The sequence below is a fragment of the Stegodyphus dumicola genome, chromosome 8 (genome assembly GCF_044657685.1).
Source record: "Stegodyphus dumicola isolate Sdum_Otavi_A_Nest chromosome 8, ASM4465768v1".
NCBI classification, from domain to species: Eukaryota; Metazoa; Arthropoda; class Arachnida; order Araneae; family Eresidae; genus Stegodyphus; species Stegodyphus dumicola.
The window spans coordinates 37115307-37133807 of NC_140775.1; the positions used below are offsets into that span (position 1 = coordinate 37115307).

The window sequence follows — 18501 nt, forward strand, 5'->3', positions numbered from 1 at the left end:
GCTATATGCAGAAATTGTGGCACATGTCTCTTAACTTGCACTTGTATTCTCAGTTTGCAATCTACACTACTTAAATAAATATATGCATATAAAGTTTTACATTCTCACACTAGTGTTTTTCAGAACAGTTCAGAACAAATGCTATGAATTTGAAACCAAAAAACGAGTTGCAAAAAATCGGGACAGGGACTGAAAATTCGAAGCATATGGTCACCTTTATTATAGATATCAAATTTCTAACAGAATCATTATTGGAACTGTTTTGTTAAACTCATACCACTTTTTTTTTTTATTTATTTATTTTTTATTTATTTTTATTTTTATTTTATTTATTTTTTTTTTTTTTTACCATATTGACACATTTTGACTTACTTCTTGCTAATTACTACACATTTTTCTCTACCCCCTACAAGCTTTTCCAGGTTTTGTCTCCCTTTTAGTAAATTTTTTTTTTTTTTTTTTTTTTGGGTAACTTTTTTTGCCTTGATTTTTGTTGGTTGAAACCTCTCCTTGACAAAAGGAAAAACATCAGATGAAAGCAAATGCAGAGAAAAGTTTAAAATACTGTTTGTTTAAATGATTAAATTAAGCATATAAAACTATTGTGCCTTCTCCACTACTGCACAAGCACTAAAGACTGAAAAAGATACCTGGCATCCAGATTATCAAAATGACGAGCATGATTTACTGTAAAATATTCTAAATACCATATACTAAAATACATTGCAGAAAGGGTATTTGCCTTGTAATTATTGTGATTACTTAATAATTAATTTTGAAATACGTATGCCAAAATATTTTCACTTTTTGAAGAGATCCCATGTTTTATTTCTTCAAAATACATAGTTTTTTTAAAACCAATAATTAATTTAATATTTTCTTAATTTAAAAGTTTGAAATATTGTTAGTTGAATTAACTTGAAGTTTTTTTTTTTTTTTTTTTTTGTTTGTCTGCAAAACAAACCTTTTAAAACGTTTTGCAGAATATGCAAAACCAATATTCTTCTTTCTCGGAATCTCACCAACTTACCCATGCTTGCTAGTTTGCTTCAGTAACCACACTTGTTAGTCAGTTTCATCTGTTCTAATCTTCATAAATTTTCCAGGTTTATGAACAGAGTTCGTACTGTTTCTAAAGTAGAAAGAGTTTTCAGATTTATGAACTTCCAGTACTTAATCTTGAAAATTTTAAGTATACGAGAAACAATGCCCATATTTTCCATATTTTTTGCATATTATATACAGCCCTATATTGCATATTATATACAGCCCTTTCCTTAATTTTTGCTATGAGTGTGCACTTGCTTATCCGTTTGACCACAGAATTTTTTTCCAAAAATGGTGCTTTTATATAAAACAAGATTTGAAGGTTCATGTCAACAAAAACAACAAAAAAAGGGGGGAAGCATAATGGAATGTTACAAAAAATGACATATAGCAATGTGCTTTCAGGTGCTGCAGTGTGCACTGGTAAAAATGATTGTCATGCTAGGGATTATTTTGAAGCAAGTACTTTACATTGTTTACAATAAGAAACTGTATGCCAAATTCTTCAACTTTTGAATCCTGTTACATATATGCTGATGCCATTTCATTGTAACGTCTTGTCAACAAGTTATAGGCATTTTATTCTGATTTTCACTGTCTGTATATTAAATGCTTGTTTTATTTGTATACTTCATTAATGTAAACAAAAATAGCATTATTTATTAAAAGTTTGTGCTATGAATACTTCATTTCTTGCTGCTTATATTCCATTTTATTAAAAATGTGATGAGAAATTTTAGTTGAAAATTAAACCATTTTGTAAAAAACATTTTTTTTTAAAGGCTCGAAAAAGTGCAGAGTATGCCAAATGCCATACTTGACAGATGAAGAAATTATTCAGCATTTCAAGGTATTCAGAGAACTTTCATTTTAGAAATAAACAGATACTTTCTGATATTTTCACCCTCTACTGAAAAGTCACAGACTTTGGAGAGCATTCACAAATTCATTGGTGACTGATTTTTTGTTAAGCTGGTGCATGAAAAGCAACATCTATTTTAAAAGTAATGATACGCTATGAATTCTATACAAGAACACTCTACCAATAAAATTAAAAAAGCAAGAAGCTTCATTAATAAAATAACTTTTTTGAGAAATTGTTCATTTTTGGACTTGTTTTCTCTACGCAGTGATTTGTTGCACTAACTCAGCTTAGTACAACTTCCACACTGCAGACCAGCCAAAACAGACATGTGCTACACTTATACCTGGGTTGCCATGTAAGTACTTTCGGTGACATCTTGTGTTGCCACAGTATTTCGGTAATATACTGCTTTGTCTTATGAATCTTTTTCGTGACTTTTTGGTTGGGAAGCCAATAATCAGAAAGTACCGATAAGTATATATTATACAGGCATTAAAAATTTCATTTATTAGTGTTTCAAATATATGTACAGTGTCTCAAAAAAGTGATGGGACACTTGTGCTTTACAAAAGGAAACTTCAATAAAATAAATTTAAAAAACATGTAAACTTTTTTGTGGGTGTGTTTCATACTTAAATTTAGTAACAATTATTACATAACATACATTTTCTCAAAATATTAAAATATTAATTTAATAAAAATAAAATTGTTTAGAACGGAGCAGAAAATGGCTCACTTAAGTGATGGGACACTACGTACTATGCCACAAAAATCGTCTGAAGTAAGCAATAAAAATATCTTTTGGGGTATTTATTTTTACTCAAAAGCAATTGCCAATAATTTATAAAATCGTCTGCAGTATTTCTCTCCAGTTTGTTTTGGACTTTTTGTGTTTTTTAGCTCTGTGCAGCCATGAATGCTAAACGAAAAGAAACTTTGCCTGGAATTCGAAAATTAGTTATTAATTTGCATATTGAACGTGGAAAATCTATTAGAGAAACTACTGAAACAGTTAACTTCAGTCATTCAACAGTTTTCAATATCATTAAACGATATAAAAAGAATCATATGATTCAGGATAAAAGAAGACCTGGCCGACCATCAAAGCTATCCAATGGAATAAAGCGAATTATAGTTCGAAATATTTAAAAAAAATCCAAGAATGAGTGCTCCTAAAGTTGCAGCTGATTTAAAAGCATTATATGGAGTAATTGTTAATTCTGAGACCATTAGAAGAGTAATTCGATCTGCTGGATATCACGGTAGAGAAGCCAGGAAAAAATTCTTCGTAAGTGAAAAGAATAGAAAACTCAGACTGGCTTTCGCAAAATCCAACATAAATAAGAATTCTGATTACTGGAATGAAGTTATATTTGCTGATGAGAGTAAATTTAATATATTTGGTTCTGACGGTAGAATCTTGGTGTGGAGAAAACCCAGGGAAGAATTTCGCAAACAGAACTTGGTGCCAACAGTAAAACATGGTGGAGGAGGAGTTATGGTATGGAGGTGTATGTCGTCCGCTGGAGTTTGTAATCTTGTTTTTATCGACAGTATAATGGATCAGTACAAGTATATTGACATTTTAAATCAAAATTTGAAATCTTCAGCACGAAAATTGAACCTTCATAACGATTTTAAATTCTACCAGGACAATGACCCCAAGCACAGTGCTTTGAACGTTAGACTCTGGCTGCAGTATAACTGTCCTGAAATAATAAAAACACCTCTACAATCTCCACAATTAAATCCCATAGAGAATATTTGGCAAGAATTGGAATCAAGAATTCGCAAACACACCATTTCTTCAAAACAACAATTAAAATCGGTGCTTCAAGAAGAATTGGGTAAAATCACTCCAGAAATCACAAAAAAAAAAAAAAAAAAAAAAAAAAAAAATTAGTCGAATCAATCCCAAGAAGATTAAATCATGTTTTAAAAGTAAAAGGAAATCCAACAAAATGTTAAAACCTTTTAAAAAGTAAAATATTTGATGGAAAAGTAAGTGTCCCATCACTTAAGTGAGCCATTTTCTGCTCCGTTCTAAACAATTTTATTTTTATTAAATTAATATTTTAATATTTTGAGAAAATGTATGTTATGTAACAATTGTTACTAAATTTAAGTATGAAACACACCCACAAAAAAATTTACATGTTTTTTTAATTTATTTTATTGCAGTTTCCTTTTGTAAAGCACAAGTGTCCCATCACTTTTTTGAGACACTGTATGTCTTATATAATACGAAATGTTTTAGAAACTGTTTGATTTCATACACTTGTATTGTAAGTTTGACAAAGTCTTGTTTTATTATTCTTTTGGAGCATTTAATTCTTTTATTATACATAGTTTTATTTTTCTAACATGTTTTTAAAACTTATTAAAATTTTCATAAAATTAGTAATAATATATATTTGATTTTCCAGAAAATTTTTATTTCATATTTCTTAATCCCATCTAGGTTTTCTTAATCAATAGAGTAATAAATGTTAATAGAGTAATAATCTGATGTTTAGTTAAAAGATTTTTATGAGGGAATGTCACAAATTGGCGTGATATATTTGAGAATAGCAATGAGTACTTTCCACTTATATTAATAGGTTGCAGAACCATCCTAGTTCATGATATTCATTTAGATAGTTTACTGAGTACCAGTTGCACATGTGCAGTTCAGTTTGAAAATGCTATTGAAACTCGATTATTATCCTGTTGTCCATTTTTTGGGAAGGCAAAAGGTCTTCTTGTAAATAATGTTCATAAAGGAATATTTCTTGTTTATGGAAAGAAGTGTTTGTCATAGTGGGTTAAGAAGTATTTTCAACATAAATTTCATTTTGCAAACCAAATTGGGCATCCTATTCAGATTAAAATGGACTCAGCAGTGCAGAGGATGGAGAAATTAATTCAAGAAATGTACTGTATACTATACCAATAACAGTAGTAGTTTCCTGTTTGGTCTACTAAAAACATTTTGGAGACAAATTCTTTGCAGATGCTAATAGTATTCAAGATGAAGCCTTAATGTGGCTGAGAGAGCAGCCTGAAGAATTTTGGGAATTTTAAATTTTATTTTCATTGCTATTGTTTTTATGGAATTCTCTTATCTATCTCTAATAATACATTCTGTGCCCTATGAGTTCAAAATTTAAATTGCCTTTTACACAAAAGGCAAATATCAATTAATTTTTGAAATTGCATAAAAAGCTCCTTCTCCTAAGGTTAGTTTTTTAGCATGGAAAAGAGAAATGTTACTGACAAATATGCTTAAATAAAAGTGTACTTAATATTGAATTTTTTTTACAGAATTTTAAGGAGGAAAAATCCAATGTTTCAATGACATTTTCGTTCGAAATACGGAATTTAGGAGTTCCAAACACATTCTGTTATGATGTTTCGTTTTGGTCGAAGTGACTCTTGAAAATACCCTTTCTACAACTGCATTGCTTATTGGCAAACTTTAAAGATTAAACAAATTAATCAATTAAGCACATCATAAAACATCAGCCACTGGTTATAAAGTGCATTTGCTCTATGATCTTAGGTTTGCCTGATGCCAACTTCTATTTAAGCCTAGATTGCTTTCTTTTTATTTATTTATTATGAACTTATTTTAGCAGATACATTGTTTTAATATATAAAAGTTTTAATGAATTAAAAAATTTTAAACTCATAAAAAGTAGCACAAGGAAATGAAAAAGTAGCAAAATTTTTGCAAAATCAAATACACACAAATTTTAGTCCTAGAAGTTTCTCAAAAGTAGCAAATTTGCGAAAAAATCGCACGATCTGTCAACACATCATTATTATTATAATTTTAAAGCACAGTTGATCTTATATAGTGTTTAATTTATGGACTGCTAAAATACCAGCGTTATTGATCATATGTATTTTGATTATTCATGAAGCATGCAGTAATGTAGAAACTCATGAAACCATTGCCATTGCTTCTTCATTTCCACATAAAATAAATAAAAATATAAAATTAATTCAAAATTTATTACTATTGCTAGTTTATTCAGTGTTTTTTACATGCATCAGAGTTTTTACTTATTGTTTGCTAGCATTTCTAATTGTTGTTTCAAAAGGCAGAGGAATTTTAAGTTTTCTTAGATATTTTAAAATGAATATTAACAATTTCCTAGCTATTTTTAAAATTGATTAAAATTGAATTTAAAAAAAAATTAATATTTTTAGAGAGTGAAAAATTGTGTTTGTTCATTTGCAGGCTAACCATCCAAGATGTATCTGTAAAGAATGTAATTACATGGCAGAACAACCCTATGTGATAAAGAGGCATTCTTACAGACATAATAACAGTGGCTGTTTTTGTAAAATATGTGGAAAAAAATATAAGGTATTCTTTTCTTATCTTCTCCAACTCATTTTGTTATTCATCTTATTGAATTACATTGATTTTTAGAGCTATTCATCAACTGGTATTCTTCAATTGGTGTTTTTGGATAATACAATGTGATTATAAGTGATTCACTGGGTTTTAAAACACTGTATTTCAGAAGAAATATTTTACACATGGAATAATGAATGATACATCATAATAAACATTAAATATATAAGTTTACATATTAATTTAAAAATTTGTATGATAAACTTACTGACAAACTTCCATAATATTGGGTTTGGCAATGCACTGAAAATTATTTAACATTTTTTAAATGGATCTGTCTTTTGAGGTATCCCTCAAAAGATTTCCCTCAAAAGATTTAAGCATGTAGAGACACATTATCACAGATTTTTTTTAAAAAAAAAAGTGTCATAAGTATCAGAACACTCAAAATCTCTGTCTGCAATCCAATCTGGCCATTATTTCCACCAAGCCAAATTTTTGGCCTTGTAAGTTATTTACTGCCAGCCTTTGTTAATGAGGACCAAGCAACAGAAACTATCAAAATAATGTTTCTTATTATCCCTGAGTATTAGTATGCTAAGAATTTTTTATGTAACTCTAGTACAGTCAAAAGTCGTTAATTCGGACACCCATAATCCAGACCTCAAAGCTACAAACTTTCTGTGCATGCGTCGCGTGGACGCAAAGTCCTTTACGACTGCTAAATATGCGTGTGCGCATGCACAAAATACGTTTATGCATGCGCGTTTAATGTATAACGGACGGTATAAGCTAAGCTAAAATTATCTAATTCAGTTAATGTTCCAGATTGCGTTGTTCTTTAATCTTCAAATTGGATCCGGCTTATTATTTTTTGCAGACTGTTAGACCAATTTTATAATAGTAAGCTTGAACTTTCGATTATGTCATATAGAATTTCCGATATATATTTACTAATATGTAAAGGATCTACAAAGCGAAAGTATGTTTCGAAGTCCATTAAACAAAAAGTGGAATTGCTGCAAAAAATGGATAAAGGCATAGCCTTTGTTTATCTAACCATTCTGAAATCTGTTTATCAATTTCGCGCTGCTCTGCAGCGGGATGACGCGGCACGCAATGAATTGGAAGTTTATCTGTCAGCACTATCCTTATCTTCAGGGCAGATGTTTTTATTTTATTTGGCATATAATTCCTTATTAAATGTAGTATTTCATCTCGATGTACTCCGTCTTTGATATGATTTAAATCAAATTCCTCGTCATTATTATTCGCTTCCGATAGCGAAGAAAGTAAAGTAAACAAATAAATATTAAGCTTTTTTTTTTGTAAATTTTGATACCCTTTAGATCATAATTGTTCTTTATTTCATAAATTACGGTTTCATATTTTTAATTTTATAATTTCTCCATGCCATCTTACCAGATTTAAACTGATGATCTATAATCCAGAAAAATCGATAATCCGGAATCACCGAAGTCCCAACGAGTCCGGATTAATGACTTTTGACTGTACTGAAAACTTCGATTGAGGTCAAGAATAACATTTCTAATGCATGTATGGCAGCTAATAGTTAGATGGTGGGGCAGGTGTACACCAAACTTGAATGCTTCGTAGACTTAGTGTGTCCATAAGAAGCCACATTGTAAATTTGTGATAATATGAACAGAAACTTGGATATCTACTGTTTATTTTCATATATCATTCATATGTAATTTTTTTAAGTGCAGTGTTTTCATAACCCTATGAATTATTTACAGTCACCATGTATTCATTATTTTGCTTTGTAAACATTTGTTGATTGTTATTTAAGCTATTTCTTATATAAAGCATTCTGCAGACAAAAAGAATGCTTTCTAGTTTAGCATTTCAAAACATTTTTTTTTCTTTGTACCCCAGTGTATTTAAAAATATGCATTCTTTAACAAAAGTAGATTTCGTGTTTAGGATAGAAGGCATACATGAGTTATAATGGATGTTATAAGTTATGAATAACAGTATCCATAAGCATCTTAAAAGATGAGATACAAAATCTGAGATCTGGAATCATTGGGACTTTAGAAATTTCTGGATTGTAGATCACCAATTTAATTCTGGTAAGATGACATATAGACATGGCAACATTGTAGCCTCATTTATTGTTTATGTCAAGTAGAATACTAACCCTCCAAAAGCACCAAAAGCCAGTGCAGTTGCTCTAGATGGAAAAATTCAAACGTTGTAAACAATTTAGAAATTAGAGGGAGCATTGAGGAGCAAAAATTAGGTATGGTAAAATTTTTAGAGTTTAGGGAGGTACTGGGTGCAGAATTTAGGACCTGCAGAAATTTCGGCAAATGGGTAGTGCTGGCACTGTCATCTCCTCACAACTACTTAAGAACTGGGAGAGTGATCCTGGTCAACATCAACATAATCCTGATCAATGTATTGTTACTGCCTACAGTGCAACTTCCTAAGTGTTTGAAAGTAAAATCCAGGAATCTCAGTTAGTTGTGAGAAAAATTACATTCACACCACATCTGCTTTTTACAGTCTCCTTCCTAGATTTTATAAGAGAGGATTTTTCAGAATTATTCATTTATTTATTTTTTGGTTGGCAATCCAGAGGTCCAGGTATTGGACATCTGGATTTTGGGCTTGTACAGCATTAGAAAAGGTGTGGAAAATATCTAGCAGTGTAAACAAGAAGAATGTATTACAGCAATGCGAGTTTTGATTTTATTCATGTGAATCATGAATTCTTTATTTATGTATTTTGTTATACAGGAATCCAAAGATTTTATTCTGAGATAAATTTATTTCAACATTTTGTTTTAATGAATATGTGGCTTATTTTATTTATTTATTTATTTTTCAGTGTTAAAATTGATACCACATACTATATTTTCTTAAATTAGTGTGTCACTGCTATTATTTTTCTTGAAATGTAGTTTTCTTGAAAGTTCTCATCTGTGCTGCTGGCAGCTTGCTCCTGAATAATAATCAGCAGTGTTGAGTAACAGTAAGATTAATGATGGTACTTCCTGATTATCCCCTTGCCCCCCAAAAGTTGCAAACTCATTGGAGACTAATTTTTTTGCCAAGCTGGTGCAAAAGTTAGCAGCCATGTGTAATAAGGTGGCACACTAAAAATTCCATACAAAACTAGTCAGTCAACGAAACTGAAAATGCAAGAAACATCAGTACAAAACACTTTATTTTATTTTATTTATTTATTAGTCCAAAAGGGCAATTTGCTCAGAAGGACTATTAATTTTGTTTTGGCATTTTGCATCGATTCACTATAAATGTTGATTCACTTTTCAAATTGTTGCCAATAAATATTAGAGCCCTGCATTATATTTAAAGAAATGAAATAAAGAAGAATCTGTATAAATGTATGTATGTTTCTTGCACTGTGATAAAGCAACAGTACCTAAAGCCATCAAATTTTGAATAACATACGTTTCCACCTGAATGTGGGCATCTGGAAGCCCAACTTTGGATTTTATTTTATTATCTATTTCATATTTTGTAAAACTTAAATGAATTTTTGATTAACAGAATGATTTCAAAGCAAGCAATGGCAACACTGTATTGAGGGGGGGGGACAATTTTTATCTCTAGAGCACGAGATTGTGTATCGGAAATTGTGAAGATATGCTCATTTTAAAATTATTTTGCTATATTGCTCCTGAACTGAATTTTGTGGTTTAAGTGCGAAGAATATGATATTTAATAAATAAAGGTAGCACACAAAATGTTACAAAAAAAAAAATCCCCCTTTAGGCGTAATGTAAAATCCGAAAGCTTTCAGATTTATTTATTTATTTATTTATTTTGAGAAATCCTTCTTTTTTGCACTTTTATTTCCTATATAGGCACAGCAATATGTTTTCATTAAGAAAAATGGAGAACTGCATAAACTTGGCTATGCACAACATGAACAAATAAAATAGACTAATATTAATAAATTGAACATAAATTGAACACTGGCTAAAACACTGGCTAACACACATAATAAATTGAACACTGGCTAAAACAAATAAAATAGACATGTGCTACAGACATACCTGAAGTGCCACATAAATACCTTTTGCTAACATTGTGTGTTGCCTTATACCTATTTCAGCGACATAATTATATTACTTTGTTTCGTCAATACTTTTTTTAAGACTTTTAGATGAGGGTGCAAATAATTAGAAAGTATCTTAAGTAATCATTATTGATGAATAATAAATATCAGCCACACCAATGTAGTTTATTCATCACTATTTATGTTATGTCAAAATGTTAGCAAAATTTGCATATATGTTTTTTAATAATATAGAACATAATGAAGATATCAAAATTAATTTGTCAGTTATGGAAGCTCCGAAAACAACTGTTTTATATCATCAAAAAATTAAAAGCTGAAATATTTTGTAGAACTGGTGAAAAATGTAAAATAAATTGACATCTTTACAAAAAGTAACCTTACCATGCAGAGGGTTAATATTTTCAAATTAAAGCTTTGCTTATATATAGTTTTTCTGTCTCGTCATTTTATTGATTAATTAACACCAGTATCTTTGTTAAATTTGTGCAGGATCATTACATTTTAAAAATGCACATAAAAATGGTACATTTGCCTGCTGAAGTTTTATATTCCTGCAATATATGTGATAAAAAGTTTACAAGGAAGGCACATTTGAAGCGGCATCTAAGAATTCATGAACCTGATAAACCATATAAGTGCCTTTACTGTGATTATAGGTGAGTAATTTTATTTTATCGTTTAAATATGTATATGTGCATACATATACACTGAAGTATTCAATTAACTTGTAGAATTGCATGCCAGTCATTTAATTTTGTTTATATATTTACTTATTTATGAATTAAGGATTTTTGGTCTTTTTTATGTCTTGTTTTATAAAAATGATGATGTATTTTTTTTTATGTGCTTGGTGTCTATTGAGGTGAGGCAAGTTAATAATCTGATTCTACTCTTCCTCAAATTTTAATGTATATATATATTTATGCTTTGCTGTTGTTCATACATTGTTTCTTAAGTTAATCTAATAATTTCTTTTAAGAATTTTGAAATTGTGCATTTAGTTAGATTTCCTCATGCAAGTTAATATTTTATTCAAAGAATCTAATTGAAAAATATACTGGAAATATCTGTACACTTTATTTTTTCTCCTTTGGGTCATTTAAGTGATAAGTGTCTCACATTCCTTTTATATCAGTGTGGCTCATCAGGGCTAAAGAAAGAGAAGGGCTGGGTCATCCCTTTGAGAAGAACGATGCCGACACAAACCCCTCTTGGTGACCATACCGGATGTTATGTGACTTCACTGGGTTCGTCCCGTCGTCGACTGACCAGAGCATCAGTGCGAAAGATTGAATCTTTAGTTCTTGGATTCTCTTTCTTTAGCTCTGTTAGTTTCAGAGAAAGAGTTTTTTATTTATTTATTTATTTATTTATTTTTTATTTTAAAGTTATAACTGATGATACTTTTAAAGGAATTTTGTATTTAGAAAGTTCTTGCAATGAGAAATCATTGAAAAATGGTATCGTGTGCCGTTGCTACCTGTAGCAATACGTATCATAATACGAAAGAAACTAGCATGGTATTTCATAGATTTCCGTACAAAAATATTCAGTTAACGAAAAAATGGTTGCATAGGTGTCAAAGAGCGGATATTGTTAACACAAAGAGTGCTCGAATATGCAGCAATCACTTCACTGAATCTGATTATGAAGATGATATGAAAAATAGGTTGCTAGGATTACCGACAAAAAAGATACTGAAGTCAACTGCTATTCCAATAGATTTCCGTACAAAAATATTCAGTTAATGAAAGAATGGTTGCATAGGTGTCGAGGAGCGGATATTGTTAACACAAATAGTGCTCGAATATGCAGCAATCACTTCACTGAATCTGATTATGAAGATGATATGAAAAATAGGTTACTAGGATTACCGACAAAAAAGATACTGAAGTCAACTGCTATTCCAATTGCTTGTATTCCTGACTTGGTTATTTATCAGAATATACCAAGGCAGCAAAGGCAAAAAAAAAAAAAAAAAAAAAAAAAAAAAATTACAAAGTGCATTTGGAAGAATTCAGAATTTAAGTCCTAAAAAGGCATGTCTGGAACTTCAAAACAATAACAATAATAGCTATGAGGAGCTCACTGAAAATAATATTACTCAGCAATGTTGTAACTGTTCCAACCTCCAGAAGAACGTGAATGATTTAATCACAAAATTATTAGCTCTTGAGAATAAGGTTTCTGTTTTACAGACTAAGAGAAAGCAGCATTTAAAAACTATCTCCCAGCAAAGAAAAAGATTTAAAAGAAATAGAAAACTAATATTAGAAGAAGTTCAGAAACTGAGGAAGGACATTAAAAAAGTGAATCAAGAAAATGAAAAGCTAAGAAAAATGAAAACGTATATTCAAAACATATTTACCGAAACCCAAATAAATGCATTAATGAAAAAAGCGAATTAAATGGTCTCCAGACGACATTTCAAAAAGCATAGTAATCAGATCCTTATCCTTAAAGTCATACGACTTCTGGAAAGAAAAAATGGGTATTCCGCTTCCAAGTGCAAGTACACTGAAAAGATGGTGCTCAAGATTCAGTTGCATTCCTGGCATTTTAAATAATGTACTGTTATTGATAAAAAAATCTTGCCAAAATGAAACTGACGAAGAAAGATTATGCGTATTAAGTTTCCATGAAATTTATATAGATTCAAGACTCTGTTATGATTCAAAATTAGATCAGATATTAGGTCCTTTTAAAAAGACTCAATTTGTATTGGTTCGAGGACTCGTTTCGCAATGGAAACAGCCCATTTATTTTGATTTTGATCGTCAAATGAAGGAAAATCTTCTGTCTTCCATTTTGTTTGCACTTGAATCGTCTGGGCTTCGAGTCAAAGCAATTTTATCTGACAAGGGAGGTAGTCGGACCCTTTGGAAAGAATTACAAATTTCAACAGATAAATCTTTCTTTTACAGTCCCAAGTTCAGCACCAAAATATGGGTTTTCGCTGATATGCCACATTGCATAAAGCTTTTGAGAAACCATTTTCTTGATAAAGGTTTTATGATCAGAAATGGTACAATTATGAACAAAGACGTTGTATATGAAGTACTCAATAAAGATATCGGAGAAATTAAACTGTGCTATAAACTGAAACCTCAATTTTTATCTGTGAAAGGGAACGAAAGACAGAAAGTAGCACCAGCAAAAGCCTTATTTTGCTCCAAAACGGCTAAAGCAATTATGCATTTGACTGGTAATGCTGCAACAAGTAATTTTTTTTCAATGGTTGATGATTTTTTTGACATTATGAATAGTAATGTACCATTACCCTCTAGCAATAAGCTTTTAAAAGCTGCTTTTGTCCTACAAAGCTATTATGAAGTACAAAAAGAAAAATTAAATGAGATCAAGCAAATGATTTTTGATTTCGGAGTATGCAGAAAGAAGACAATGCTACCTTCTCAGAAAGGTATTATCATGTCGATAAATTCGCTCTTCGGTTTATTTGACGACGTAAAATCTATAAATGTGAAATATATTTTAACATCAAGACTGACTCAAGATGTATTAGAAAGCTTGTTCAGGCAGATTCGGGATCTAGGGCGTTTTAATGACCATCCGTCTCCATCAGACGTAATAATTTGCCTGAAAAGGTTGCTATTGGCAAACAAATTGCCTAAATTGTCGTTAAAGACAAATGTTAATGACTGTGAAGATGTGAAGAAAGTTGAAGCATATTTGACAAAAGAGCTGTTAGAAACAGCTTTTTCTTCAAATGAAAAAGCACAAATGTTTGAGTCTTCCTTATACGAAGATGATTTAGTTAATTACGAAGACATCTATGATGAATGTACGTCACTTCCTTGGGAAACAGAAATTTATGATTCAACGAAAGATATATCTGCATATGAACAAGAATCGCTCGCTTATGTGGCAGGTTATATTGCATATCGTGTAAAAGATAAAGATCCTACTTTGGGTGAAATATAAAAAAAAATCGTAGATATATCTAACGACTCAAATTGGATATTTTTATTATCTAAAGGAGAATTAACTGTACCATCACCAGTTTGGATGGAAACGATGATGAAAATGGAAAATGTTTTCCATTCTTTTCATGCAAGTTCTTTTCGAAAAGGTAGAGGTGTAATTCAGAATCTCATTTCGGAACTTGAGAAACGTTTTCCCTCCGTGAATAAGAGTGCAATTCGTTTATTTTGCCGTTCACAAACATTTATAAGGGTTCGGCACTTGAATAGGAATGCAACCCTTGTATCGGCAAGAAAAGCTGACCAGAAAGCAAATAAATGGATGAAAAGTAATAGAGGATTATTGAACCAAACTATACAGGAAAAAAAATCATGTAAGTTGATTCATATTATTCCTACCAAAAATAATAATTTGAATCATTACTTTGTTTATTATTCACTTAATTTGTGACCTAATTTATGCATGCTTCAGTTAATTATTTGGACTACTATATAAAATATTATATATTATTATATACTAATTTAGACTGCTAAATTTTACTATATAAAATAAACCATGAAAATCTGCATAAACATAAATTAGTATCAGAGCATATACTTTTAAATTGTAAGAATACATACTATTATTCCAAAATATATAAATAAGTATTTTCATTATTTTTTGAGTAATTGACGTTAAATAATAATACTGATACTGATATTCCATAATAATGCTTTCATAATAGACATTGCAAAAGCTTACAAAATTCTACTACTCATTATCAACGCTAATTGAAAAGCAAAAATGGAAGAAGTGAAATTTGTTTCATTTTAATGTGTTATGAAATATATTATTAGTATTAACTAGTTTTTAATTAGATAGATGTGTAATGTCTTTAGCATGTATTCTCAAAATGTATTTGCATATTTTTATTTAATATTTCTATAATGCAAATTACTTTGCGACTAACTTATATTTTAACGCAAAAAGAATTCTTCGTAAATGTAGAAATTTACGTATGTTATCGGTGGGTTACTATTTACATATATTTAAAAAGATGATTATGAAAAAGAATTACTACATTTAGGGTACACTCGACCTAAAAAAATTAGTTATGTTTACGCATATGTGTTAATTAAAAAATAGTTATGTTTATGCATGTTTTACTTATGTTTTACGCATATTAGAGTTTAATTTGGTATGACGTAAATACATTTCTAGTTCATATATAAATGCATGTATATTGCAATTTCATGAGCTAAAATCTCGGCTCATATTGGTTGTTAAACTATTTTTCAAAGCGTTTTGATTCTCAAGCAAATGCTTAAGAAACTGAACAGCAGAACTGACCAAGCGAACCCAACTACGTCATCAGTCTCTTCTTTCGGTTTCAGCCACGAGAAGCTGATGAACTAGCCCTTTAGCCCTGGTGGCTCATGAGGTTTTCTATGTCTAATTTTTTGTTTCTCGATATAGTATACAAGCTTCAGCTATATTAATAAACTTAGCTGCTTTGTATTTAATTTTTGGATGTCCATGTTTACATTATTCTTTTTGCATCCATCTCAATACGATTCTGAGAATTACTTTTTAAGGTATCCTTTGAAAATGTTAGATTCACATCTGTCTGTTAAATCTTGTGTCATTTACCTTTAATCTTGTGAACATCAGAATCTCATTTCTTCCAGTGTTTACACTTCAACATAATTTTCAATTTATAATGCAAAAAGGATGTGATATGTTTAAAACTTTTGTAATTAATTATTTATAAAAAATGTCTTTGAAAAAAATGGAAACTTCCTTTCAGAATTATTCTTATTATTTTAGAACTGCATAGCACATTATACGGGAACTTGTATTTTTTTTAACATGTTGTATGCAACTATATGTGCAATATTTTCTTTTAACTCTTTTATTACTATTTATTATAATTTTTTGTATTTTCTTAAAAATAATTTGTTTCTGATTTAATATATATTTACAAGCTCTAGTTAAGATTTTTGAAGGTTTTTATAAAACATCGTCAGGAAGTATGGATCGGAGCTTGTAAATTTGATTGAAAATTTTAGCATACATTTTGCAGGAAAACAAACTCATTTTCATAACTTTTTGAACTAATTTATTTGATTCATAGAGTAATGCTTTTAGCAAAAGTAAATACATTAGCTCTTTAATGTTCATGTATGATTTTTTTTAATGTTCTTATTTTTAAATTTCAGGGGCTGCGAGAAGTCTGATATAACAAAGCATCTTCTAATTCATGATGCTCCCAAACACAAATGTGATCTGTGTGACAAATCATTTCGTCACATAAAAAATAAAGAATTGCATTTAAAAAGGTAATCATCATCAAGAAGTAATTATGCTTTTAATCATTTTTCAGTTTTTGTAATTTATTTGGATTATTTTTCTTTTGCTTGACTGGGAAATATTTATTGTACGCTATGGTTTTCTTTCTATTAAAATGTTTATTTGTCTGAATGAAGTAAATGCAATATTGGCTTTACTCACTTTGAATTCTTTTATTAGTAAATCTAATACATAAAATTCTAATTAACCTCATCTAAGCTAGAATGTATAACGAATTTATATGTTAAGTACTGAAATCTTATTACTTAAATCTTGATATTAGTCCTTATGGCATCCCCCCTTGATATTATTGTAAAGATTAAAGAATGTGAACTAAAGTATATAAGATGCAATTAAGCAAGAAAAACTTTTCATAAACGAGATCAGAGTCTGCAGGCGAGCTCATAATCCTTTAGTTAAAAAAAGTTCATATTGAATATGTATTGCTTTGTTGTCGGTTGTTTTAGATTGCATCAGCATGTGTGATATTCACAAACAGTTTGATAGTCTGGTTTGTGTTTTTTAGAATTTAATACATGGGAAGAAAGGAAAGATTGGTGGAGAGTTTTCATTAGATAAGTTTCATTTTAAAAATGATCTAAAAAGCAACATCTTTTGATTGTCTAGAATTTTTAAATTAAAGAATATACTTGCAGTAATATACTAAAGGTTTGCAAAAACTTCTCTGTTTCCTTGAAAACTGATGAAATGGAACTTAATGGGGGGAGGCTGTATTTTGATTTTTAATCCATTGAGGCAGATGAATCATTACATCAGAAGTGGAGAGGGATGGTTATATTTTATATATTATCATAATAAACAGAAATCGTAAAATACAAAATAATTATAATGATAATGTGTCATGGGGTTAATATCTGCTAAATCTAGGCCCTTGTAATGTTTGATACCAAAAAGATTTTAAAACTGAATTGTTTGTTTATATAAGTACCATATTTTCAGGCATATAGTATGCACTTCAAACTACATTTTTTAAATTTTTAAGTATATTTGCTGTCTAATGTGAACCCTTATTAAAAAATTTGAAAGTTACATGTGTTATGCTTATCATACTTATTTTTTGAAGTCATTCATTCAAAGATTTTCCCCAGGCTTTTAAACAATAGTATACTGAATTGACAAGCAATAAAGGGAACAATATGTTTGTGTGTGGGGGGGGGGTGAGATGATTGAAAGAGTAAATAATTCTGCAAAGAGACTGAATTGTATTAATGTAGTTGTGCATGAGAATGTTATTCCAGGGTTTTGAGAAAAGGGGGGACTTAATTTGAATGATTCTGTGAATTCATTTGGCTCTGAAGGGTAAGAATGCACTTCAGAGCCGAATGAATTCACAGAATTAGGAGTCAGATGTTTTCTCTTCATTTAGTCATTTGAAGCTGTGATTTTAAATGCATATTGAAGGTTTTAGTAACTTGCATTTTCTGTAGTTGAAATACAGTTGATATAATATCCTTTTAGTAGTTAAATATGGTTTCTGCTAAATGAAACTTTGGAACATAAAATGGAAATAGTGCTGCAGCATGGATATTTGGTGTTGGTGAAAACTCCGTACATGAATGGGAGAAAAATTAAACAAAATTAATTAATATATAAAAGAATAAATGTGCTCTGCATAAAGGTTTAATGAAATGGCTTATCTTAGAAGAGAGTGTTGCAAACTGAATGCCAGAAAATGGCCAAAACTGATTAATTATAATAAGAAACCGTTTATTTTATTTGCCTTAAAGTGGGCAAGAAAGAAAGCAACTGAAAGTAAAAACTTTAAAGCAACTTTGAGTTGGTGTAGTCAATGTATGGCATGGAATAATTTAATTCTCTGAGAAAAAACAAAAGTTTCACAAAGGCTTTCAAAAGATCTTGAAAACAAATTGATAA

General features: G+C 29.9%; 1 protein-coding gene across 1 annotated transcript in view; it reads left to right on the forward strand.

The window, feature by feature from the left end:
- The window catches only part of LOC118197917 (uncharacterized), a 96106-nt gene that overhangs the window by 59582 nt on the left and 18023 nt on the right, over positions 1-18501 (forward strand). The window contains exons 11-14 of the mRNA XM_085821739.1: positions 1830-1897; positions 6138-6266; positions 10825-10991; positions 16476-16595. Coding sequence (XP_085677865.1) covers positions 1830-1897; positions 6138-6266; positions 10825-10991; positions 16476-16595 — 484 coding nt within the window. The remainder of the gene's footprint in view (positions 1-1829; positions 1898-6137; positions 6267-10824; positions 10992-16475; positions 16596-18501) is intronic.